General features: G+C 42.5%; 1 protein-coding gene across 1 annotated transcript in view; it reads right to left on the bottom strand.

The window, feature by feature from the left end:
- The window catches only part of mrc1a (mannose receptor, C type 1a), a 152,680-nt gene that overhangs the window by 113,527 nt on the left and 12,096 nt on the right, over positions 1–27,057 (bottom strand). Inside the window, exons 4-5 of the mRNA XM_043690393.2 lie at positions 8,106–8,270; positions 1,667–1,780 (exon numbers count right to left, since the gene is read on the bottom strand). Coding sequence (XP_043546328.2) covers positions 1,667–1,780; positions 8,106–8,270 — 279 coding nt within the window. The remainder of the gene's footprint in view (positions 1–1,666; positions 1,781–8,105; positions 8,271–27,057) is intronic.

Raw genomic sequence — 27,057 nt, 5'->3', positions numbered from 1 at the left:
TTCTTTTGTCTCTTAAAGATACTTGACCTTGGTCGCCTGTCAGCTCTTAATGAGCTGACTTGCAAAGTGATGAACTGATTAATAAGTCAATTTTGTAACGACACTGCATGAACATAAAATTAATCTTTCAGAGCTATTTTGTTGTTTCTCAAATGTGATTGATCTCAGCACTGCTGCAACTACGATTGGACAAGTTATAACATTTTATGAATTTTAATAAGGGTATGTGATGGGCATGTTAAAATTTGCACTGATTTCAATAATTCGCAGGTCTAGGGAAGAGTACAGCATATCACAGCCTCTATCTGAACCATGAATGACAGACCAAAACTCCAGGATTTCCATATCACTCTACACACTCTACTCTGATCTGGAAGAGGGCACTGTTGGTAAGATCAGCAAGTTTGTAGATGACACGAAGATTGTTGGAGTAGCAGAAAGCATAAGGGACTGTCATAGAATACAGGAGGATATTGATAGACTGGAGAGTTGGGCAGAAAAGTGGCAGATGGATTTCAATCCAGACAAATGTGAGGTGATACATTTAGGCAAAACTAATTCTAGGGCGAATTATACAATGAATGGAAGAGTCTTGGGAAAAGTTGATGGGCAGAGAGATCTGGGAGTGCAGGTCCATTGTACCCTGAAGGTTGCTGCACAGGTGGATAGAGTGATCAAGAAGGCATATAGTATGCTTGCCTTCATTGGATGTGGTATTGAGTATAAGAGCTGGCAAGACATGTGAAAATCGGCCAGATTTAGAATACTATGTACAGTTCTGGGTGTCACATTACCAAAAGGATGTGGACGCTTTGGAGAGGGTGCAGAGAAGGTTTATGAGGATGTTGCCTGGTATGGAAGATGTTAGCTATGAAGAGAGGTTGAGTAGGTTAGGTTTATTTTCATTAGAAAAAAGGATATTGGGGGGGGGGGGGGGATCTGACTGGGGTTTACAAAATCATGAAGGATATAGACAGGATGGATAGAGACAAGCTTTTTCCCAGTGTGAAGGATTCAATAATGAGAGATCACGCTTTCAAGGTGAGAGGAGGAAAGTTTAAGGGGGATGGACACGGCAAGTACTTCACACAAAGGGTGGTAGGCATCTGGAATGCATTGCCAGCAGAGGTGGTAGAGGCAGGCATGGTAGATTCAATTAAGATGCATCTGGACAGATGCATGGGTAGGTGGGGAGCAGAAGGTTACAGATGCTTAGGAATTGGGTGGCAGGTTTAGACAGTAGATTTGGATTGGCTCAGGCTTGGAGGACCGAAGGGCCTGTTCCTGGGCTGTAAACTTTCTTTGTTCACATGTCCAACTTCCACAAGTTGTGTTCTGTTGCAGATGAATGATTATGGTAAATGGTAATAGTTTACCAAAATCCCCTAATCCACCCACCTTAAAATCCACATACCCTTATGTTCAAATTTCATTGCATGTTGCTTGTTCTGAAATATCAACTTACCTGTGTGTCCACAAATGGTGCTAATCCAAACCAAGACTTGTGATCTAATTGATATGGTGCGCAAATCTAGTGATGCTCGCTATGAATGCAACGTTTGTGACGTTGGAGCCCAGGAATTCTAGGGCACAGGCAATCAGCTCAAGAATTAGTTATTATTTTTATTTCCATTTCATTACATACTGAAACATTTCTATTACTTACCAGGAGCCCAATTCAAGTATCTGAAGGGACTTTGATCACTCCATTGCCAACCTCTGTCAAGATCCAGGCTGTTTAGTCCTATCCAAAGTGATGTCCCAATATTATTCATCAGTCCTAAATGAAAGATAAATGCATTGCTCAGAACAGTTACTAATAACATCATCTTATTCTCATATTTTGGGACAATTGATTTCCTAAAACAAGGCGAGGGTCTGCAGAATTAGAACCTTAGTCAAAGTAGGGCCTGTAGCAGCCAAAGGAAGAAATGATTGATTATTAGTATTAGTGAAATTGAATACATTCCCTTAACGAACAATGCAGTTATGTGTGCATTGAAATTTATATTCCTCAAACAAAGCTGAAAACAGGAAATGACAAATGTTTACACAAACTCTCAGAGTTGTAACCAAATGGTAGATCTTAACACATAGAACTGCAGAGGAAAGAAGAACAGCTTAAATTAGTATTAACTAACCCAAAGCTAAGAAGAAATGGCACACAGAAGAATGAGAGTGACAAGGGCCAAGCTCAACATGACAGGAGACACAGAAGGGTCAACAGCAATCCAATAAGTGAGGTCACAGGTCATTGGAAGTTGGCTGGAAGCAATTTCATGAAATGAAACTTGCTGCCAAAATCTTAAGGAAGTTGGTGTCATCAATATTGGGACATTTGAGCTTTTAGCATTACAAATGCCCAGAATTGGATACAGGAATGATTACAAAACAAAAGGAAGTCATTAAGCCCATTCTGTACAGGCTTTCCGAGGTGAAATTCACTAAGTGTTACTGCCTGACCTTCTCTCCTCAGATGCACAAGTTATTCTTTTTCAGCTGATGACCCACTTTCCCCTTGGTTGCCTTTAGTGAAGCCACCACCATCACACTTTAAGGCATTCCAGATCCTTACCACTCACAATGTTAAAAAGCTTTCTCCTATGTTGTCATTACTTCAGGGATCCCTTGTTCTTGATTCTTCCACCAATGGGTGTAGTTTTTCCCATCTACTCCGCTTTTCCTCCACATGGTTTTGAATCTATCAAATCCCCCCTCAACCTTCTTTTCTCCAAGGAAAGGTTCCCCAACCTTTCCAATCTATCTATGTAACTTGAGTTCTTTTTCCTTTCAACCATTCCAGTGTATCTATCCTGCACTCTCTCCAGTTTCTTCACAGCCTCCCTGAAATGTGATGCCCAGAACTGGATGCAATACTCCATCTACTACTTGCCTATTCCTTCATTTTGTCAATGTGTATTTGAAGTTTCTACATGATACTCCTTAGAGTTAACAATACTTCCAAGTTTTGGATTGAAACAAATTTTTAAGTTGTGCTTTGTACACCAAGGTCATTAGGCTATATATGAGAAACAGCATAGAACCTAACACCAATTAGGGTGAATGCCGCTCAGTTTTTTTTCCCAGGGTTGGGGAATTGGGGACAAGAGGGCATCAATTTAAGGTTAGAGGGGCAAAAATAAAAGGGAACCTGAGGGACTTTTTCTTTACACAGAGGGTGGTATGCATGTAGAATAAGATGCCAGCATAAGTGGTTGAGGTGTGTACATTAACAAAATTGAAAAGGCATTTGGACAAATACATGGATAGGAAAGGTTTAAAAGAATGTGGGCCAAGTGGAGGGAAATGGGTTTAGCATTGATGGACCTTTTGGTCAGCATGGACCAGGTTGGGCCAAAGAGCCTGTCTCCGTACTGTAGGACTCTATGACTCTACGACTCTCTTCTATGGTCTAACTTTGTTCACAGATCTGATGTGCAGAAACTTATCAAATAGTGCACACTATATTAACAGCAAGAGTTCTGGGCTGTATATTATTTAATTAAATAAGTGGTTTTGTTTTTTTTAATGTCGATACTATGTGCAAGTTATTAATTGTAAAATATGCAATTCGTAATACCCATGACTTGCCACCAAAACATACAAGCTAAGTAGATGAATTTTAAAGAGAAATAATTACATTTCAATAATACTTCATTGGATGCAAAACAATATGATACCTCAAGAGGTCATAAAAGACACTGTATAAATGCATGTTCTTCTTTTTATTAAGGAAACTTCCTCACATTATTTATAAGGAATTGGTAAAATATACACAGAAATGATGGTTGGAAATTTAAGAACTAAATGAATGTGTAATTGGATTCCTTTCACCGAATAGCCATCATGAGACACACAGGTAGATTTTAATTCAATTTATTCCCTTGGACAGGGGAGATCATAATCAATTTGCAGTTTAATGGGCTTTATTGTGAGATTATTTTAACCAAGCTATGAAATTAGCATCTCCAATGAGTACAGGCCCAATCTACTCACCACTCTTCAAAAGACATCCTCATCTACTTGGCATCAACCAGTGAACCTTCTCTGGCCTGTCTCCAGTACAGTAGATCATTGCTTATATAAGGGGACCAACTGTTCACAGTATTTCAGCTGTGGTCCAACTAATGTCTTGTACAGTTTTAGCAAGTCCTCCCTATTTTTATACTCATTCCCTTCAAAATAAATGTGGATGTAACTTGTAAAACATTCAAGTGGCACTCCTTGCTGATTCACTCTTTCCTCACTCTCTGTAGATACTTCATATCACTATCTGAACAGCCAATACATGAGGCCAACACAGGTCTTCATTTCATTTTAACATCTTAGTCTCTCAGTCACACTCCACTACTTCTCCCTTTCACCTAATCTCTTATCAGACTCTGAACCCTCTACTTTCTTCCTTCAAGATTTGGAGGTGCCGGTGTTGGACTGGCTTGGACAAAGTTAAAAAGCACACAACACCAGGTTATAGTCCATTTGAAATTTGGAAGCACGAGCTTTCAAGGCACTGCCTCTGTGTTTTGTGATTTTTAACTTCTTTCTTCAAAGGAGAAGATAACGCAGCTGAGAACTGAGATTGATAGATATCTCCTCTGATACTTATTGTGGCTACATTTGACTCAGAGGAACAACACTTTATCTGCGGCTTGAGCACCCTACAACCCGGATGACTCAACATTGAGTTCTCCAATTTCAAATAACCTCTCTCCCCATCCCCTGACTCCCTTCCTAGCCCCTCCCCCTCCATTCCACTGCTCCCTGCCACCAACCAGATTCATTCCTCCCCTTGACCAACCAGGTCGTACCCTCCAACTGTCTTCACCTATCCCCAGTCCCTCGCCACCTTCTTTATCTAAAGCTCCCCTTACACCCACCCTCAGTCCTGATGAAGGGTTACACCCAAAACGTCAACTTCTCCACCTCCTGATGCTGTCTGGCTGGCTGAGTTCTTCCAGCCTCCTGCCTGTCTACATTTGACTCAGAAGTAGGAAAGAATGATGGAGAAGCAGAAAAGTCTTTGGGAGGGAATTGCAGAACATAGGGCATAGGCAGTGGAAGGCATGGACATCAAGGATGGCTCAACTAAAATTGGGGATGGACAAGAGACCAGAATTGGAAGAGGTGCAGATATCTCAGGGAATTGTGGAGTAAAGGAGATTACAGAGATAAGGAGATCAAAGAACATGGAAGGATTTGGAAACAAAGATGAGTCATGATTTGTTGACCCAGGAGCCAATTTGGTCAGTGAGTGCAGGGTGATGGGTGATGAAGACTTTGTGAAAGTTACGATACTGGCGCAGAGTATTGGTGAGTTCCCATTAATTGATGGTAGAATGTAAAGTGCCAACTGAAACTTTGTTGCAAGTGTCAAGTTTAAAACCTTAAAATATATAAACATAGAAACTGTAAAATAGGAGCAGCAGTAGGCCATTCATCCCATCGCTCCTACAACAATGATTCATCCTCTATCTCAATGCCAAACCCTTGTCACCATTAGTGTCCAGAAAACTATCTTTTTTGTTACAGATGTACAATGACCTGGCACCACTCTCTGAGCAAAGACATTTCTCCTCAACTCAGTCCTAAGTGATCCACCCCATTTCTTGAGACCATGACCCACCCCCCATCTTTTTCTTCGCTACATTGATGACTGTATCGGCGCTACCTCGTGCTCCCACGAGGAGGTTGAACAGTTCATCCACTACACTAACACCTTCCACCCCGACCTCAAATTCACCTGGACAGTCTCGGACTCCTCCCTCCCCTTCCTAGACCTTTCTGTTTCTATCTCAGGCGACCGAATCAACACGGACATCTACTACAAACCAACCGACTCCCACAGCTACCTGGACTACACCTCCTCCCATCCTGCCCCCTGTAAAAACGCCATCCCATTCTCCCAATTCCTTCGTCTCCGCCGCATCTGCTCCCAGGAGGACCAGTTCAAAATACGTACAACACAGATGGCCTCCTTCTTCAAGGACCGCAATTTCCCCCCCGACGTGGTCGACGGTGCCCTCCACCACATCTCCTCCACTTCCCGCTCCTCCGCCCTTGAGCCCCGCCCCTCCAACTGCCACCAGGACAGAACCCCACTGGTCCTCACCTACCACCCCACCAATCTCCATGTACAGCGCATCATCCGCCGTCACTTCCGCCACCTCCAAACAGACCCCAGCACCAAGGATATATTTCCCTCCCCTCCCCTATCAGCTTTCCGTAGAGACCACTCCCTCCGCGACTCCCTTGTCAGATCCACACCCCCCACCGACCCAACCTCCACTCCCGGCACCTTCCCTTGCAACCGCAGGAGGTGCAACACTTGCGCCCACACCTCCCCCCTCACTTCTCTCCAAGGCCCCAAGGGAAACTTCCATATCCGCCACAGATTCACCTGCACCTCCACCCACATCATCTACTGCATCCGCTGCAGCCGGTGTGGCCTCCTCTATATTGGGGAGACAGGCCGCCTACTTGCGGAGCGATTCAGAGAGCACCTCTGGGCCACCCGGACGAACCAACCCAACCAACCTGTGGCACAGCATTTCAACTCCCCCTCCCACTCCACCGAGGATATGCAGGTCATTGGACTCATCCACCGCCAAACCACAACAACCCGACGGTCGGAGGAGGAGCGTCTTATCTTCCGACTGGGAACCCTCCAACCGCAGGGGATGAACTTGGACTTCACCAGTTTCTTCATCCCCCCTCCCCCCACCTTGTCTCAGCCGGATCCCTCCAGCCCGGCACCGCCTTCCTGACCTGCAGTCTTCTTCTTGACCTCTCCGCCTCCATCCTACTCCGACCTATCACCCTCACCTTGACCTCTTTCCACCTATCACATTTCCAACGCCCCTCCTCCAAGTCCCTCCTCCCTACCTTTTATCTTCTCCTGCTGAACACTCTCTGCTCATTCCTGAAGAAGGGCCTGTGCCCGAAACGTCGAATCTCCTGTTCCCTGGATGCTGCCTGACCTGCTGTGCTGTTCCAGCAATAAAGTTTCAACTTTGATCTCCAGCATCTGCAGACCTCACTTTCTCCCCTTGTGCTGAGCCTCATGGTCTCATAGGGAAACATTATCATTGCAACCAGTCTGTCTGGCTCTGTTGAAATTTTACACATTTCATGAGACTCCCTTTCATTCTTTTAAACTCTAGTAAATAGTGGCCCAGTTGACTCAATACCTTCATAGATGACAACAATATGCTATTTTAACAATTATTCTGATGAACTTTTGTTGCATTCTTTCTGTGGTAAATATAAGAAATAGAGCCATGGACGAAAACACCAGAAGGAAATAAATTGGAATAAGGATGGAATACACAATGTGCTCTGTTTTCTAACTTATTTTTAGCTACAAACTTGAATGCATTCCTGAATCCAAGTCATTGATAGTCATGGTGAAAGTTGAGGCCCAAATACAGGTGAGTAGGGAACATTACCTCGTTACATACCACTAATTGCAAGTCTCCCTAATTTCCTAACTCTGAACCTGTTATCAAATGATGTGACACAATTAGATTCACATCTATATATTTTCAGTTTTGCAAATAATTTCTTGTATGAAACTTTGACAAGAGTCTATTTTGGATCTATACAGATAAGCATGCATAGACACAACCTTCTCCGCCTGATAGTGACCTCTTTAGAAATCCAATTCAAATATGAGCTAAACATCCTATTGATGCTGCCTGTCTTTGCAGAGCTCAAACTTGTCCAGTATGTTCACTCAACAGGATGCAATGCAGCAACTCACCAAGATTAGAGTAACAACAGTTGCCTCAGCAACAATCCTTACAGTCTGAGAATTAGAAATAAATGTTTCATCTTTATTTCTCATATTTTTAATCTCATTTAACACAAATAAATGCTCTAAACATAAATATAGTCCATGTTCAAACAAGAAATAGCACTGACATATACAACCTAAAAATATAGGTATTGGAAAGATTTGGTTTTCACAAACTAATAATAGATGCTTTTGAGACCATTCCTGCAGCAAAAAATCAATAAGATTAATAACTTGCTAGTCATGGGTAATGGCATCTTTGTTTTGCTTGAGAATAACATTTGAAAAACATTTTTGTTCAATAATTTGTTACCTGTGAGGTATGTCTGTGTATGCAGCTCTGTCACACTCAGCAAGTCTGAATTCTGTTGCTGACAACTCCTTCTTGCTTCATGCCATGTTAAAGCTGAATTATAGTTGATTTGGTAGCAGGTGCCTGTTAAAGGATCTTTCTTCCATAAAGTACCACAGCTACTGGCTATAAAAACAGACAGGTTTTACCATTAAATCTGTGTCTCTCTAGAAACTATTTAATTTTTCTGTAAAGTAAAGAAAATCTGTCTCTTCTGGTATGAAGTTAAAAATCACACAACACCAGGTTACAGTATAGTCCAACAGGTTTATTTAGATGGAATAGCTTTCAGAACGCGACTCCTGCATCGGCTACCTGATGAAGAAGCAGCGCTCTGAAAGCAAGTGCTTCCAAATAGACCTGTTGGGCAATAATCTACTGTTGTGTGATTTTTAACTTTGTCCACCATAGTCCAACACCAGCACCTCCATGTTTTCTGGTATATACATAAGCAACACATACCTATTTTCATCCACAATTAATTAAATATTAAGTCCATATGTCTATGATATTTTTTATGTTTCAGCCAGCATGCTCATACCATGCAGAATTGGAGGAAGTTGCAAGACTTTATTAAATATTTCCTCCAGAAATGAATGAGAATATGATTGAGAGTTACTAAAATGGAGCAGGCATTACTTCCAGTGCAATGTTCCACAAGTGGTCAAACGTAAAAGTCAATTGGGTTGATATTTAATGTACTGTGAATAGAGATTAAAGACAGTTCAGTTAAACATAAAACCATCCAACCACAATCGCCTTAAATATTCCTCTTTTAATATCACTTGGTGTCAGCAGTTTGGGCCATCTTTAAAAGACACTGCAGCAACCCACCAAGGCTTCTCCAGCAGCATTTTCTAAACCCATGTCATATACCAACCAGAACTGCAAAGCGTAGCTTGGAACACTAAAACCTGCAGGTTGCCCTTCAAGTCACACACCATCCTGAGTTGCAAATATATTACCATTCCTTCACTGTCACTGGTTCAATGTATTGGAACTTCTTTACAAACAGCCTGCACTCTCTCTGGGTCAAAATCCTGAGCTCCCTCCCTAACAGCACTTTGAATGTAGACCATGTAGATTACAGTAATTTAAGAATGTCGAGCACCAGCGTTTTGTGGGATTAAGGATGAACAACAAAATGTAGTTTTTGCCAGTGATATCACAGACTCCATAAGTGAACTGAGAAGAAGGAAACATGGATGACGGAAACGCTTTGTCAAAACCTTGCACAAAATGAGTACTCAGTTGAGTGATATGACTTTCAGAACAAATCACTCATATTTGTATATATTATGCCTTACAAATTAATTAGAACCTCTAAAAATTGACAGAAATAGATTATGAATAGGTACTAATATAAGAATTTCAGAGTGCCAGAGCAAACCATTTTAATACTGAGTCTATGAATGAAACCTTTTGGCAATGATAGGCCTCATTTCCAAGATATAAGGAACATACAGCCTCAAATTATAATTACACTCTGCAGTGACAGGATGGGCAGATGATTTGCACAGGTCTCTGCTATTCTCTACTTTACAGTACAACAGCTAGCCCAAGTCCATCCTTTACTGTTCAGTCTCACTTCCTGGAGGGAAAGGCCTGACTCTGTTCAGTACTGAGCCCCTCCACCACCATTTCCTGCCAATAACAATAGCTAGACGAATTACACTTGCACTGAAAATTAGTATACACTTGTACATCAATACAGTTTATCTTGATACTGTCTTTGTTGTTTCAAAATCAAGCAAGGAACAACACTTCATAAAATATAGGCTTTCCTCTACATCCAAGAAGAAAATGGTGCAAATAGCGAATAAAGATACGTAGGATATGTTTGTGAAAATATGAATGGAGTCTTTTCCTCTTCCTGTCTCCAAACAACTAAAGCTGCTCTGATCCTAAAAGGGAGGAAAGCTGTGCCATAGATTAAGAAAGAAAGGAAACTGCAATTTCTTGGAGAAACTTGTAAAGTGCTAAGTATTATAAACAGGAAAATAAAGTGATTGCAATATACAATCAGTAATCAGCACGAAATGTCAGTGAACAAAAGAATAATGCGTGTTTGCAGATTTTAAAACTCTGTTAATCTTAAGCAATGTAACATTGCATAGACAAATTCCAAAATATTTCCACAGCAAAACAATTTCAATTTATTGGTTGCATTGCATAATATTGTGCAGAATTGATATTATGTGTTGAATATTTAATACAAAGTGACTAAATGGTAAACAAAAAAATTGCTATTAAAATTTTTTAGCTAAAAATGAAGCAGATATTTGTCATTTTCAGTAACGAGGAACTATTCTGAAAACTAACCTTCACTGCCCAGAAACTCAAGGGTGGGTGGCAAGAAAGAGCCTCTTGACTGGTCAGCAAAACTAATAATTTTACCATTTTTATATTTGTTGGCTGGAAATTGCTTTCAAATTTCGGAGACCATTAGTTTGTTCAAGTGGGACAACATGGGAAAGAGTTATATGGAGCCTGCATTCAGGAAGCTGTCAGTTCCCAAATGTAAAGAATGCCACTATTTAGATTGTTTTTGCAGTTCAAAGGCAGAATCTTATGGGATCCTGATTGTTGCAGGCAATATTGAGATTTGTGGCCGAATCAGAATGAGAAATCCAGCGAGGCCCATTGGGAGCAATTTGCTGCATTTTTTTCTGCATTTGTGAGCAGTGAGACGTGTTACTTGCTAAGCAGGGCAAGTTGTTGATTAGGGGGATTATAGCTTGCTACATGACATATAAACACTGCAATTCACCTCATTAAATTTGCAGCTTCCTATCTTACCAATTGCATTAAACAAGATAGACTTTGAGCATTCTTGACAAGAAATTCAGGGTGGATATTAGTATTCAGCATCAGACAGTGTCTCCAGGTAAGGTCTATGGCCACCAGCTGGCATGGTCACCTCTTACACAGCTCTCTTACACAGATATTGGCATCCAACATTTGTGAACTTCTCAACCAAGATGGCATCTCTCAGATCCGTTGAATCTCTCTCTCTCTCTCACACACTCACACACACTTTGAATATATGATATATATCTGTGTGTATGACCACAGCTGGCATGGTCACCTCATATGTCAGAGGCGAGGGAGAAAGGTGGACAGCTTCATGCTCTATTAGACAGGCAGAGTGAGGACCTGGGCAAGGTCAAAGCCTGGGAGATTCAGGGGAAGGCCTATCAGGAGGGACATCTGGATGCTCAAGTCTTTACCAAAACATAACAGCAAAGGCTGGAAGCTGCTGGTTGAAGACTGCTATCTGTCACCTTCCATCATGCTGGGAATACAAAATTACATAATGGAATAGAAAAAGGCTGTGACCAAACCTGGAGTGGTCAGGGTGTCTCAACATTGAGAGGGAGATTTGAAGATGCCGGTGTTGGACTGGGGTGTACAAAGTTAAAAATCACACAACACCAGGTTATAGTCCAACAGGTTTAATTGGAAGCACACTAGCTTTCGGAGCGACGCTCCTTCATCAGGTGATCACTATCTTCCAATTAAACCTGTTGGACTATAACCTGGTGTTGTATGATTTTTAACTTTGAGAGGGAGAAAGCTTCAGGACCCTTCTATGTGAGGACTTTTAAAGAGAAATATTAGACATAAATCCATGCACTGTGTATGTCACAGAATGGCGTATTCCCTAATTCTGGCTGATCCTAATGCATTGTTTCCCTATGTACTGTACACTTCACTGCCCTATACATCATTTATCACTTCATTCACATCAACGTTTCTGAACACAGAGGTCAGCAAAAAAAAAAGTGATGTTTTAGAATGAGGCACAATAATGTTAGCAGAACTTATAGCCCTAGGCACACATTGTTTTTCAAACTTCCCCATGCTGCAACAGGCTCTCAGCATTGATCCTTTGAACATACTATGTGGACATGAGGTTGGACATCACACTGCCACAGTTACATTTAGACATACACAGAAAGTCAAACAAAACAATGTAGGACAAATACATTTAAATTCATGCAAGTGTGATACTTGTTACCTGTGCCACCAAAGCGGCCTCTAAAGATTTAGTTTTACTTTCTGACCTTCCCGCTATGTCTCAATGCAATCTCTGGTTCTGCAGCTGAGGTGAAGGCAGCCACTTGCCCATTAGCCAGAGAGGTTTAGTCAGGCGATCCCTGGGGTATGCGTATCTGACTGTACCATGTATGTTGACAGTCTTCTTTCCAGAGGCAAGTGGACTTACTAAATTATTATTTACTAAAGAGCCCATTGGGTAGAGTTTAAGCTGATGTGCCTTGTAATGTGCATTTGTGATTGCAAATTAGTGTTATTGAATTAACTGATAGATAGTTCTTTCTGGTTTTTAATAAATATTAAATTGGTAAAATTGCCTTTTAACAAATTTACAGTGGACATATTTTGCATGGTTAATTTTGTCCCTAACCTGGCTGCAAGTGAAAAAGTTCAATGAATCATCAACTTTGACTTCCACAAGTACTTGTTTGGAAGCACAACAGCACAGATGAGATTTAAATCTGGAGCTTGTGCATTCCAAGATCAGTTTCAGTGTTTCGGGTAACAGCTTTATCTTTTTGAGCACATCACAAGTGAAGCTTCCTGCCTGACCTTCTCCAGTGAGTGCTAATCCGTCAGCTTCTGGGAAATCTAGATAGCTGTGAGCCTTTTGCTGCCTGGAGTATTTTGCAAGCATGCCATGTCAGAAGGACAAGCTCACTAGTTTCAAACTAACAGTGCAGAAAATACTGAAAATGTTTCAGAACTTATAATAAACAACTTATGGACAGTCAGATGACATCGATGGAACAGTTACCTTTGCACTTGTCATCAACTCCAACACTATTACATTTTGCCAAACACAGTTTTGTTGTTATAAGCCATTACCGACTTATGGGTCATTAAGGCAATCTAGCAAGTTGGCTGTATAAACATTGCATTAATTATTTTAGCTCTTATCAATGGCTGCTAAAGGAAGACCATCCTGAATCATTGAGGAAGGATATACCATCAGCAATTTAACCTACTCAAGTAAGCAATTAAAACAGCTGACTTGCAAAATGCAATTTGTTTACACAAAAGTAAATGATTCAACATAGCAGACCTCAAAGAAATGCTTGCGTTAACTGATATCAATCTGAACACTAAATCAGATGACTGAGTGATTTCACATTATCCTAATTTTATGCAACTATGCATGCAGGCTGAAGACAATAATGACCTATAAGGATCAATGTAATATTATATTTAATGTGAGTTTCTAACTCCATTATTGGAGGAAAATTAATAAACTAAAAATCCATTGACAGGTCCAAATGGTCACAAATATGCCAAATCAATTCACTTAAAACTGGTTGAGCTTTCATTAATACAAGTGTATCATATTTTTATGGAGAAAGTGAGGACTGCAGATGCTGGAGAATCAGAGCTGAAAATGTGTTGCTGGAAAAGCGCAGCAGGTCAGGCAGCATCCAAGGAGCAGGAGAATTAACATTTCGGGCATAAGCCCTTCTTCAGGAATGAGGAAAGTGTGTCCAGCAGGCTAAGATAAAAGGTAGGGAGGAGGGACTTGGGGAAGGGGTGTTGGAAATGCAATAGGTGGAAGGACGTTAAGGTGAGGGTGATAGGCCAGAGTGGGGGTGAGGGCGGGGGCGGAGAGGTCAGGAAGAAGATTGCAGGTTAGAAAGACGGTGCTGAGTTTGAGGGTTGGGACTGAGACAAGGTGGGGGGACGGGAAATGAGGAAACTATAGAAATCTGAGTTCATCCCTTGTGGTTGGAGGGTTCCTAGGCGGAAGATGAGGCGCTCTTCCTCCAGCCGTCGTGTTGCCATGGTCTGGAGATGGAGGAGGCCAAGGACCTGCATGTCCTTGGCAGAGTGGGAGGGGGAGTTGAAGTGTTGAGCCACGAGGTGGTTGGGTTGGTTGGTCCGGGTATCCCAGAGGTGTTCTCTGAAATGTTCAGCAAGTAGGCGGCCTGTCTCCCCAAAATAGAGGAGGCCACATCGGGTGCAGCGGATGCAGTAAATGATGTGTGTGGAGGTGCAGGTGAATTTGTGGCAGATATGGAAATGTCCCTTGGGGCCTTGGAGGGAAGTGAGGGGGGAGTTGTGGGCGCAAGTTTTGCATTTCTTGTGTTTGCAGGGGAAGGTGCCGGGAGTGGAGGTTGGGTTAGTGGGGGGTGTGGGCCTGACGAGGGAGTCACGGAGGAAGGCGGGGAAGTTGCAGGAGGACTTGGACAGGCTAGGCAAGTGGGCAAAGTTGTGGCAGATGGAATACAATGTGAGAATGTGTGAGGTTATGCACTTTGGAAGAATGGAGGCAAAGAATATTTTCTGAACAGGGAAAGGCTTCAGAAGTCTGAGGCACAAAGGGAAATAGGAGTCCTAGTTCAGGATTGTCTTTGGGTTAACACGTAGGTTTAGTTGGCAGTTAGGAAGGCAAATGCAATGTTAGCATTCATTTTATGAGAGAAGGCTAGAATACAAAAGCAGGGATGTAGAGCTTACTAGTGCCCAATACAGGGCCCCGTTTCTAATTAAAAAGGTACTGGCATTGGAGGGGATCTACAGGAAGTTTACAAGAATGATTCCGGGGTTAAAGGGCTTGTCATATGAGGAGCATTAAGAACTCTGGGTCTGTACTCAATCTGGATAGAGATCTGGATAGAGTGGACATTGAGAAGATATTTTCATAAGTAAGAGAGACAAGAACCCATGGGCACAGCCTCAGAGTTAAGTGACGACTTTTAGAATTGAGATGAGGAGGAATTTCTTCAGTTGGAGAGTAGTTAGTCTGTCATAGAAAGCTGTGGAGGCCAAGTCATTGAGCGTAATTAAGATAGAGTAGATAGAGTAGATAGGTTCTTGATTAGTAAGAGGATCAAGGGTTATATGGAAAAGGCAAGAGAATAGGGTTGAGAAACATATCAGCCATGATCGATTGGTGGAACAGGCCTAATCCTGCTCCTCTATGTTGAGGTCTCCTGATCTAATGGTAAGAGTGGCAATGCTCCTTTACCTATAAGGTGTTAGTGAACAAGATAGGGTTTTAAGGCAATCTACAACTGTTTCACAGTCATCACCTTCCTGAAGGCTGAGGGAAAATGCATGAATGTTCACTTCAGAAAGTTGAGAATGAGCTGCAGTCACGGCCGCTGATCCCCTGTTGAAGGCCTGTGGATGCTGCGGTCAGCAGGCTAGAGGACACATACTCACTGTGGCATCCCGCAGTTTACTGAATGACTGTTGGCCACTCCTCCATTCCCCTCAATTCCCTCACACACCCCATACTCCATCAACTCTCCTCATATACTCCATGCTGCTGCCTTATGATTATGTTCACTCCTCACCCTATCATGCCCGCCAAGCCCCTTTCATAACCCATTCTCTCTCATTCCCCTTCATATGCCCACTCCATTCCCTATGCTCTTTAATCCCTCTCAGAACTCCCTTACTAACAAGTTTTGAGAAGACTTGTAGCTCAGACTGAGGTTCTGGATGTAGGTTTGCTCGCTGAGCTGGAAGGTTCATTTCCAGATGTTTTGTCACCCTACTAGGTAACATCATCAGTGAGCCTCCAGATGAAGCACTGGTGATATAGCCCACTTTCTATTTATGTGCTTGGGTTTCCTTGGGTTGGTGATGCCATTTCCTGTGGCGACGTCATTTCCTCTGGTGACGTTATTTCCTGTTCTTTTTCTCAGGGGGTGGCAAATGGGATCCTGGTCAATGTGTTTGTTGACAGAGTTCCAGTTAGAATGCCGTGTTTCTAGGAATTCTCATGTTTGGCTTGTCCTAGTTGAAGTGGTGCCTTTCCTCATCCTTATGTATAGATATTAGTGATAGTCATGTATTTTGGTGGCTAGTTGGTGTTCCTGTATCCTGGTGGCTAATTTCCTGCCAGTTTGTCTAATATAATGTTTGTTGCAGTCCTTGCAGGGCATTTTGTATATGATACTAACACAGGTGAAGAGGGACACCAGTTCGACTGGGACAATGCATCCATCCTGGGACAGGTTAAACAAAGACTCACATGGAAATTCTTAGAGACCTAGCAATCAAACCAGGACTGCATTAACGAATATGTAGATTTGGACCCTATTTACCAACCTCTCAGAAACAGAACCGGAAATGATATCACCCATCACAACAAATCGAGACAGATAAATAGCAAGTGGGACAGAACACCAATGCTTCACCAGAGGCTCATACAAGTTTGGTTAAGAAAAAGAAGGAAGCATATGTAAGGTATAGACAGGATAGGTCAAGTGAATCCTTAGAAGAGTATAAAGGCAGTAGGAGTATATTTGAGAGAGAAATCAGGAGGGCAAAAAGGGGACATGAGATAACTTTGGTAAATAGAGGTTAGGAAAATCCAAAGGGTTTTTACAAGTCCATTAAGGACAAAAGGGTAACTAGGGAGAAAATAGAGCCCTTCAAAGATCAGCAAGGCAGCCTTTCTGTGGAGCCGCAAGAGATCGGGGAGATACTAAACAAGTATTTTCTGTCAGTATTTACTGTGGAAAAGGACATGGAAGGTATAGAATGTAGGAAATAGATAGTAGTCGTGATTTGGAGATGCCTCGTCAAGACCTTTCCCACATCTTCACTGCTTGCCTTTAAACAACCATCAAACCTCAAACAGATCATTGTTCGTAGCAAGCTGCCCGGCTTTCAGGACAACTCCATACAACCCTGTCATGGTAGGCGCTGTAAGATGTGTCAGAGTGTGGACATGGATGCCACCATCACACGTGGGGACACCTCCCACCATGTACTCATGTGACTCATCCAACATTGTCTATCTTATACGATGCAGGCAAGGATGCCCTGAGGCATGGTACATTGGGGAAACAGAGCAAAGGTTACGGCAACGGATGAATGGGTGACGCACAACAATCAACAGACAGGAGTGCTCCCTCACAGTTGGGGAACACTTCAGCAGTCCAGGACCTTCGACCTCAGACCTTCGGGTGACCATCCTCCAAGGCGGACTTCGGGACAGGCAGCAGCGAAAAGTGGCCAAGCAGAAGCTGATAGCTAAGTTCTGTACCCATAGGGAAGGCCTCAGCTGGGACCTTGGGGTTCATGTCACACTACAGTTGACCACCATTGCACTATACACACACACACACACACACAAACACACACACACTCCCCTATACACGTACATACACACAGACACATGTATACACAGACATGCACACAGACACTCACACACGCCCTTACAGACACACACACACACTCCCACATGCATCCCCTCACACACTTAGACCACTCTACACTCACGCACACACATATACACTCTCTCTCACAGACACTCACAACCCCCAGCCCCAGACACACATACACCTACAGACACACACTCCCACACTCACACATGCACCGCCTCACAGACTTAAGACACTCTACACTCACTACACACACACACACACACATTTGTGGGGTGAGTTTGGATTTGCAGTGTTCTACAAACAATCAAGGTATTTTTCAATGTATAATTTCAGTTACATCACATTGTAAACATTTGCTATAAATTCTGTGTCTTACAATTGTGTCCTCCACAACCACCTGATGAAGGAGTGGCGCTCCGAAAGCTAGTGCTTCCAATTAAACCTGTTGGACCATAACCTGGTGTTGTGTGATTTTTAACGAAATAGATGGTAACATTTTGAAAAATGTCCATGTTACAGAGGAGGAAGTGCTGGATGTCTTGAAATGCATGAAAGTAAATAAATCACCAGGACCTGATCAAGTGCACCCTAGAACTCTGTGGGAAGCTAGCGAACGGATTGCTGTGCCCATTGCTGAGATATTTGTGTCATCGATAGTCATAGGTGAGGTGCCGGAAGTGTGGAGATTGGCTAATGTGATACCACTATTTCAGAAAGTTGGTTAGGACCAGCCAGGGAACTATAGACCAGTGAGCCTGACGTCGGTAGTGGGCAGGTTGTTGGAGGGAATCCTGAGGGACAGGATGTACATGTATTTGGAAAGGCAAGGACTGATTAGGGATAGTCAACATGGCTTTGCGCATGGGAAATCATGTCTCACAAACTTGGTTGAGTTTTTTGAAGAAGTAACAAAGAGGATTGATAAGGGCAGAGTGGTGTATGTGATCTATATGGAGTTCAGTAAGGCATTCGACAAGGTTCCCCACGGGAAACTGGTTAGCAAGGTTAGATCTGATGGAATACAGGGAGAACTGGCCATTTGGATACAGAACTGTCTCAAAGGTAAAAGACAGAGGGTAGTGATGGAGGATTGTTTTTCAGACTGGAGGTCTGTGACCAGTGGAGTACCACAAGGCTCAGTGCTGGGACACTACTTTTCATCATTTATGTAAAGGATTTGGATGTGAGCATAAGAAGTGTCATTAGTAAGTTTGCAGATGACACCAAAATTGGAGGTGTAGTGGACAGCGAAGAAGGTTACCTCTGATTACAGCAGGATCTGGACCAGATGAGCTAATGGGCTGAGAAATGGCAGATGAAGTTTAATTCAGATAAATGTGAGGTGCTGCATTTTGGGAAAGCAAATCTTAGCATGACTTATACACTTAATGGTGACGTCCTCGGGAGTGTTGCTGAACAAAGAGACCTTGGAGTACAGGTTCATAGCTCCTTGAAAGTGAAGTCACAGGTAGATAGGATAGCGAAGAAGGCATTTAGTATGCTTTCCTTTATTGGTCAGAGTGCTGAGTAAAGGAGCTGGGCGGTCATGTCGTGGCTGTACAGGACATTGGTTAGACCACTTTTGGAATATTGCGTGCAGTTCTGGTCTCCTTCCTGTCAGAAAGATGTTGTGAAACTTGAAAGGGTTCAGAAAAGATTTACAAGGATGCTGCCACGGCTGGAGAATTTGAGCTATAGGGAGAGGTTGAATAGGCCAGGGCTGTTTTCCCTAGAGCATCGGAGGCTGAGGGGTGACCTTATACAGGTTTACAAAATTATGAGGGGCCTGGATAGGATAAATAGATAAAGTCTTTTCCCTGGGATCGGGGAGTCCAGAACTAGAAGGCATAGGTTTAGGGTGAGAGGAGAAAAATATAAAAGAGACCTAAGGAGCAACATTTTCACGCAAAGGGTGGTATGTGTGTGGAATGAGCTGACAGAGGAAGTAGTGGAGGCTGGTGCAATTGCAACATTTAAAAGGCCTCTGGATGGGTATATGAATAGGAAGCATTTGAAGGGATATGGGCCGGGTGATAGCAGGTGGGACTAAATTGGGTTGAGATATCTGGTCGGCATGGATGGGTTGGACTGAATTATCTGTTTCCATGCTGTACATCTCTATGACTCTAAGATGTTACCTCGCATTGTGACAAAATCTCTGAGAACATATCCACAAGCTCAGCGAGCAAACTTACAACCAGAGACATTGCTATAGTAGGATGAGTCCTATTCTGATGGAAATGCCACTTCCTGCTGAACCATCTAGTCCTATATATGGGAGGTCCGTAGCATTTTGTAGAACACTCACTTATGATTTCAACACTGTTGGTAATTCATGCATTTGGTTAGACACTCTAGAAACCAATGTTTTGGTGTAATGGCCAGAGAAAGACAGAATTGATTATTTTTTTTAGATTAGATTACTTACAGTGTGGAAACAGGCCCTTCGGCCCAACAAGTCCACACCGACCCGCCGAAGCGTAACCCACCCAGACCCATTCTCCTACATTTACCCCTTCACCTAACACTACGGGCAATTTAGCATGGCCAATTCGCCTAACCTGCACATTTTTGGGAGGAAACCGGAGCACACGGAGGAAACCCACGCAGACACGGGGAGAATGTGCAAACTCCACACAGAGAGTCGCCTGAGGCGGGAATTGAACCCGGGTCTCTGGCGCTGTGAGGCAGCAGTGCTAACCACTGTGCCACCGTGCCGCCCATTGGTGATGAAAAACGTATTTGTGGGTTGTCCTGGTATGATTCAATACTGTTCATAATTTTTCACAGGCACCAGTGATCAAAAGTATCAGGTCTCTTTTCCACATTTCATGTTAATTATTCAAATCTGGGAACCAGATAATTGCTGTCCAGAGTTTGGTGCTGGAAAAGCACAGCAGGTCAGGCAGCATCTGAGGAGCAGGAGAATCGATGTTTCGGGCACAAGCCCTTCATCAGGAATGCGGCTTGAGAGCTGAGGTGATAAGAGATAGTTCGGAGGGAGTGGGGCTGAGGGGAATGAAGCTGAGAATGCAATAGATAGATGAAGGTGGGGGAGAAGGTAATAGGTCAGAGAGGAGGATGGAGTGGATAGATGGGCAAGGCAATGAACAGGTCAAGAGGGCAGTGCCGAGTTGGAGGTTTGGATCTAGGATAAGGTGGGGGTGAAGGGAAATGAGGAAACTGGTGAAAATCTTGTGTGGTTGCCAAGTCCCAAGGTGGAACATGAGGCGTTTTTCCTCCAGGCATCGGGTGGTTAGGGTTTGGTGATGGAGGATGCCCAGGACCTCCGTGTCGTTGGTGGAGGGGGAGTGGGGGTCGAAGTATTCAGCCACAAGGCGGTGGAGATGGTTGGTGAAGGTGTCCCAGACATGTTCTCTGAAACAATCCACAAGTTGGCATCCTGTCTCCCCGATGTAGATGAAACCACATCAGCTGCAACGGATACCATAGATAACTTTGGTGGAGGTCCACATAAATTGCTGTCGGATGTGAAAGGATTCTTTGGGTTTCCTGTCTCCCTGTCTCCCCAATGTAGAGAGCACAACACTCTCAACTCTGATCTCCAACATCTGCAGTCCTCACTTTCTCCTACCAGATAATTGTTACTGAACACAACATGGCTTGCCTGTATCTAGATTATACAGCGATAGTGCAGTTCTGCAGAACAATGAAAGGAAGAAGTCTTGGATACACTGGAGATAATTGCTGCTGCTGATGAATCAAGGATGCTGTTTTATTTCTCGATGACTTCCAGGTTTTTTTTATTTTGCAGCTGACTTTTTGTGAGAGAACGGATACAGGAGCCATCTGTACAAGATTTAACTGTTTGCTATAAAGTTCTGCCAGAAAACTTCTACTTTCACTGTTATTTGCCTTTCAAACACTTGAAATCAATCTTTCATTTGGATGGCCTGTACACTGTTCGGAACTTTTTCCATCTGAAACAATGACCAAAGCAGCTTTGAAGATGGTTGTAGAATTTCCTACACTTATATCTTCAGAAAATCTCACCATCTCCAATAAGATTTTATATTTAAGCATACACCTTCTGTAACTTAAACAGCATGCCGAAACAGCAGTACACTACTTTATCAATAACATTATTTTCTTTCATTTAAATGCAATGCTCCCTTCAATGCTGAATCCCTGCCTATTTCCTTTCCTCCTTTTCTGAAAGAGCTGATTTAAGACCTAGCTCTGCCTGTTGCAATCTTTAACACTACCAGCAAGCACACATTCCACATGACGTCAGATGAAAGAGTAGAGACTTTGTCTACTTTGCCAACTTCTCACTCCTGAATGTCTTATGGCTATAACAAGGAAGAGTATCTTGGGCTTGAAATGAGGGTGTGATTTTTCCCACTTTGGAGGTGGTGGGAAAGATGGAGAGAAAATGAATTAATGGGATTTGAGTTGGCCTTAGAGAGAAACTCACCCCTTCTCACAGTTTCTGCAATTAAGCACCACTGGGAAGTACTATGGGAGATTTATTTTGACTCACAAACAATTGAGAATCTAAAATAGTTAACTAGTGGTCACTTAAGGGCCTCAGTTTGCTACCCTCCCAGTCATCTCCATCCCTGGCAAATGAGAAAAGTAACTATTTTTTAAACTGGGAAACCTTGGCAAATTACTTACCAGGTTTTGAGAGGGATGTGGGAGACTCAAGTTGCCACAATCTGGGAACAATTGGAGGTATGGATGTATGGATGGAGAACAAGGTGATGACCTCAAAAGCTTGTGCCATTTTTCTCTGTCTCTCTGTCTGTCTGTCTCTCTCTCTCTTTTCACAATCCTCACCATGGGGGTGGTGTTTTAGTCATCACACTTAGAAAAATTAACAAAGAGTTGTACCTAATTAATTCTTTTTCTCTACAGATGCTGTCAGGTATGCCAATTTCTTTTTCCAGAATTTTCTGGGTTCTTTTCTGATAGATGTAGAATTTTGCTTTTATTTTTGCATCTCCTTTCATGTTGGCTTGGAGATAAAGCTGACAGATCATCATGTTTTGCACGCAAAAACAGTGTCTCTGAAAGTTTGCAAAGGGAAAGACAGAAAAATAGACCATCAAGACAATGTCCAGATGTGGATGTCAAGAGGAAGTTTCCTGTACAACAACGCCATGTGCATGTCAGTGCATTCAGCTTTTTTTTAGTAATCTTTGTGCTATGCATAAGTCTCCTTTGATACAGGATATTTATGATGAAACTCAGTTTAGAAATGAAGCAACAAAGACAATAGGGGATCATGAATGCTTTTTAGGAAAGAATAATAATAAAATATTGGATGGGTATAAAGAGACAAGAGTATAAATATTAGAGGAATTAGCATGTTTCAAAAGTGATAAATTACCAGCTCTATATGAAATAGATTCTAGACTGTTACTGGAAGAATGGAAGAAGTGTTGGAGGCTTGATTATCATTCTCTAATCTTCTCTGGAAACAAGCATAGTGTCAAAGGACTAGATGACAGCGAATGACAGCTCGTATCTACCATGTTATAAAGGAATAGACTAAGCAATTAGAGATCAGTCAGCCTAAGCTTGGCGCTAGGCATTTGTTGAGAAAAGAACATTCTCAGAGACAGTTCTAATGGTAATTTAAAAATACACAGATTGGTCAAGGAGAACAGTGTGAAATTGTCAAGGATAAGTTGAAGCTGACTAATATGTTTTAATTTTTTGAAATGGTGACAAGAATGAGGGAAGCACATTTGAATTAATTTATCTGTGTTTTGGCACTGTTTTTGACAAGATTCCACAAGGCATATTGGTCAGGAAGTTAAAGTCTATAAAAGTTAGACTGAAAATGGATTCAGTGGCAGGAAGCAAAAAGTAATGGTGATAAGAAGGCAGTTTCCAGCAGGATTCCATAGGATTTTGAACCAGATCATTTACTTTTTATGATATATATCAATGACTTAAACTTAATTGTAGTGACATGATTGAGAAGTTTGTAAATCATAAGAATATTGTTCCTGTAATTTATGATAAGGAAGAATGTGGTAAACTGCGAGTAATAGAAAAAAGAACTGGCACATGATATCCCATTGGGTCTTATGGAAAGTAATGCATCTGTGAACCAAAGGAAAATAATGTGTATTGTACAAGTTGTTTTTTTACTTTGAAGAAGTAACAAAGAGGATTCATGAGGGCAAAGTGGTGGATGTCTTGTACATGAACGTCAGTAAGGTGATCGACAAGGGTTCTCATGGTAAACTGGTCAGCAAGATTAGGTCACATGGAATACAGGGAGAAATAGCTATCTGGCTACAGAACTGGTGCAAAGATAGAAGATGGAAGGTGGTGGAGGAGGGTTGCTTTTCAGACTGGCGACCTGGGTCCACTGCTTTTTGTCATTTATATAAATGATTTGGATGTGAACATAGGAGGCACAGTTAGTAACTTTGCAGAATGATACCAAAATTGGAGATGCAGTGGATAGCGAAGAAGATTATCTCAGAGTACAACTGGATCTTGATCAGATGGGCCAATGAGCCAAGGAGTAGCTGATGGAGTTTAATTTAGATAAGTACGAGGCGCTGCATTTTGGAAAGGCAAATCAATGCACTTGATGGTAAGGTCCTGATGAGTGTTGCTGAACAAAGAGACCTTGGAGTGCGGGTTCATAGCTCCTCCGAAGTAGAATGACAGGTAAATCGGATAGTGAAGAGGGTGTTTGGTAAGCTTTCCTTTATTGGTCAGCACATTGAGTATAGGAGTTGAGAGGTCATGTTGCGCTGTACAAGCCATTGGTTAGGCTACTTTTGCAATATTGTGTGCAATTCTCACCTCCCTCCTATCGGAAGAATGTTGTGAAACTTGAAACAGTTCAGAAAGGATTTACAAGGATGTTGCCAGGGTTGGAGAGTTTAAGTTATAGGGAGAGGCTGAATAGGTTGGAGTTCTTTTCTCTGGAGCATTGGTGACTGAGGGGTGACCTCATAGAAGTTTATAAAACCATGAGGAGCATGAATAGGGTAAATAGATATGATCATTTCCCTGGTGTGGGGAGTCCAGAACTAGAAGGCATAGGTTTAAGGTGAGAGGGGTAATATTGAAAATGGACCTCAGGGGCAACTTTTTCAGGCAGAGGCTGGTGTGTGCATGGAATGAGCTGCCAGAGGAAGTGGTGGAGGTTGGTATAATTTCAACATTCAGAAGACATCAGGATGGGTATGTGACTAGGAAGGATTTAGAAGGGTATGAGCCAAGTGCCGGCTAATGGGAGTAGATTGATTTAGGATACCTGGTTGGCATGGATGAGTTGGGCCACAGAGTCTGTTTCTGTGCTGTGCATCTCTATGACTTGTGGGAGGTGGGCATCACTGGCTGGGCCAGCATTCATTGTCTGTTATTGAGAAGATGGTGGTGAACTACTTAAACAACTACAATCCATGTGCTGTAGGTTGACCCACATGTTGTTCAGTCAGAAAGTTCAGGACTTTGACCCAGTGACACTGAAGGAATGATGATATACTTCCAAATCAGGATGGTGACTGGCTTGGAGGGGAACTTCCAGGTGATGATGTTATGATCTATCTGCTACTTCTAGATGGAAGTGGTCATGGGTTTGGAAGGTGTTGTATCAGGATCTTTGATGAAGTGATAGGACATCCAGAAGTGTATAAGAGTTGAAGGGCATAGAAGTATATGCCCAAAGATGCCTGAAAGTAGTAACACAGGTAGAAAACATAGTTAAGAATGCATTTGATATAGTTTTATTAATCAAGGAATGGACAAAAGCAAGGTAATTATCCTCAACACATATAAAACACTAGTTAGGCCATAATTAATTAAACTTCTAGTCAGTGATGTGACCACAATAGAGCAGATGCATTGGAGAGGAACATTGGCAGAACTAGAAAATGTTACTCTGGCTGGAGTTTGATCCTTGGAGCGAAGGAGGCTGAGAGGAGATTTATTGCAGATTATATACTAATCAACGGTCTTGCTAACTTAATGTAAACAGTTATATCATTTAGCAAAACACTCAATAAGTAGGAACATAAATGTAAAACATATGATCACAGGATTAGAGAGGAACTAAGGCAACTCTTTTCACCCAGTGCTTGGTGGGGGAATGTATCTGGAACACAGAATGAATCAGTCCTCGAGGCAGAAATCCTTGTTGTACATGTTATCAATAAAAGAAATGACTACCCCAACCAAAAAAAAAGATAAAAAAGGGACTCGCAAAAATAACAAGAAAGAGAAAAAAACCTACCTGACATATTATAGGAACAAAGCTAGGCAAACAAAAAAAACAGAGAGAACAAAGGGAATACTATTGTCCATAGTATTTGACTCAACCAGTCTATTATAAAATATCTAGGTAATCATTTGCCTTCTCTGCTGAATCAAAACTATGCATGGACTCTCCACGGCTGAAGTGCAACACTTGCTGGGTACCTTACAGAATTTTGAATGTTCAAGTCTCTTTGGGTCACAGCCCCAGAAAAGTCCTTCAAAATTCATGATTTTCAACCCCTTATAGATAGGGGTCTGGGTCTTTCCCCAGCTTTCTGGAAACTTCCAAAACCATTTGTTTGTCTATGTAACACTGAAATCACGCTCGGATTGGGCGGGGGTGCTGGTCCGATCCAGGTCTGCACACCGCGATCCGGTGAGCCCGCTCAACTTGCACCTGGCTCGATTCGGCTCCCATTCCCAGGAGCTGTGGGAGCCATTGCTCCAGGAAGCTGACCAGCTGATCTCCCTCCTCTTGTTCTGGCAACCCGATAATGCAGACATTTTTTCTCCGACCTTGATTTTCAAGATCGTCAACCTGCTCGATCAAGGCCCGCACCTGTTTTTCCAGGGTCTGAATCCACCCTGCCAAGGATTCCACTGTGGTCTCTGATGCTGCAGTACGCTACTGCACCTCCTCCATGCACTGCCCAGAATGTTGGATCTCCTGCTCATGCTTTTGTAGCATGGCCGAGATCAGTTCCACTCTGGGCCAGGACTCCTCCAGTGCCAATCCAATCCTCTCTCGGAGTTTGTCAAACTCCGAGACCAAACTCTGCTGCTTGGGTAAGTTCAAAGGTGCCTCTGCAGTTGGTGCTGCGGCCGCGGGCCAGTCAGTTGCTGCAGGGATGGCCTGCCTGTTGCAATCCACTCAGCCCCTTTCTCTGAACACTCAAAGTGATATTTAGAGAGTCTGGGGACTTTACACTGCCAATTTTTACAAAAATGCCAAGTAAGGGGAGGGTGAAAGCACCACTTTGCCTGGATTGTGGTGCGAAGCTCAACAAGGCAGACCTCTTAGATCACCGCCATCTTGAATCCCCAGATGCAGCACATCCTATTGTCAAAGAAGCAATCCAGGGAGGAAAAGCTTTAATTATCTGAATCACTTTAAAACCAGACCCAAACGATGCTTCTCACAGAGAGCCAGCAAAAGGAAGGATCCTGACACAATATGTCACCAAGATTTTGGACCAGGTTTAAACATTGCCAGGAGGAAATTTGTAGCTGACAGCTGAGGAACAGAGTTTGGGGCAGGAACTGAAAATAATGACTTCTGGCGTCCTCATATTTAATTTGAGTATTGCTGGAAAAAGATGCATGTTGTCAAAGTATTTGTTTTGTTTTCATCAGTTCAATTCAAAAGAACTACCAATGTAAAGAGAAAAAAATAATACTATATGAGAAGAGCTTATTAGTTTCTAAGTAGAGTTTGATTACCAGCTTTGTTTAAATTTTAAATTAGGTATGTTTACCATGATTGATCA

Source organism: Chiloscyllium plagiosum, unplaced genomic scaffold (genome assembly GCF_037043375.1).
Source record: "Chiloscyllium plagiosum isolate Xiang-an unplaced genomic scaffold, Cpla_swu_hap1 HiC_scaffold_5, whole genome shotgun sequence".
NCBI classification, from domain to species: Eukaryota; Metazoa; Chordata; class Chondrichthyes; order Orectolobiformes; family Hemiscylliidae; genus Chiloscyllium; species Chiloscyllium plagiosum.
The sequence above is the reverse complement of the archived record's forward strand: the minus strand, read 5'-3'. Positions and strand labels throughout refer to the sequence as shown.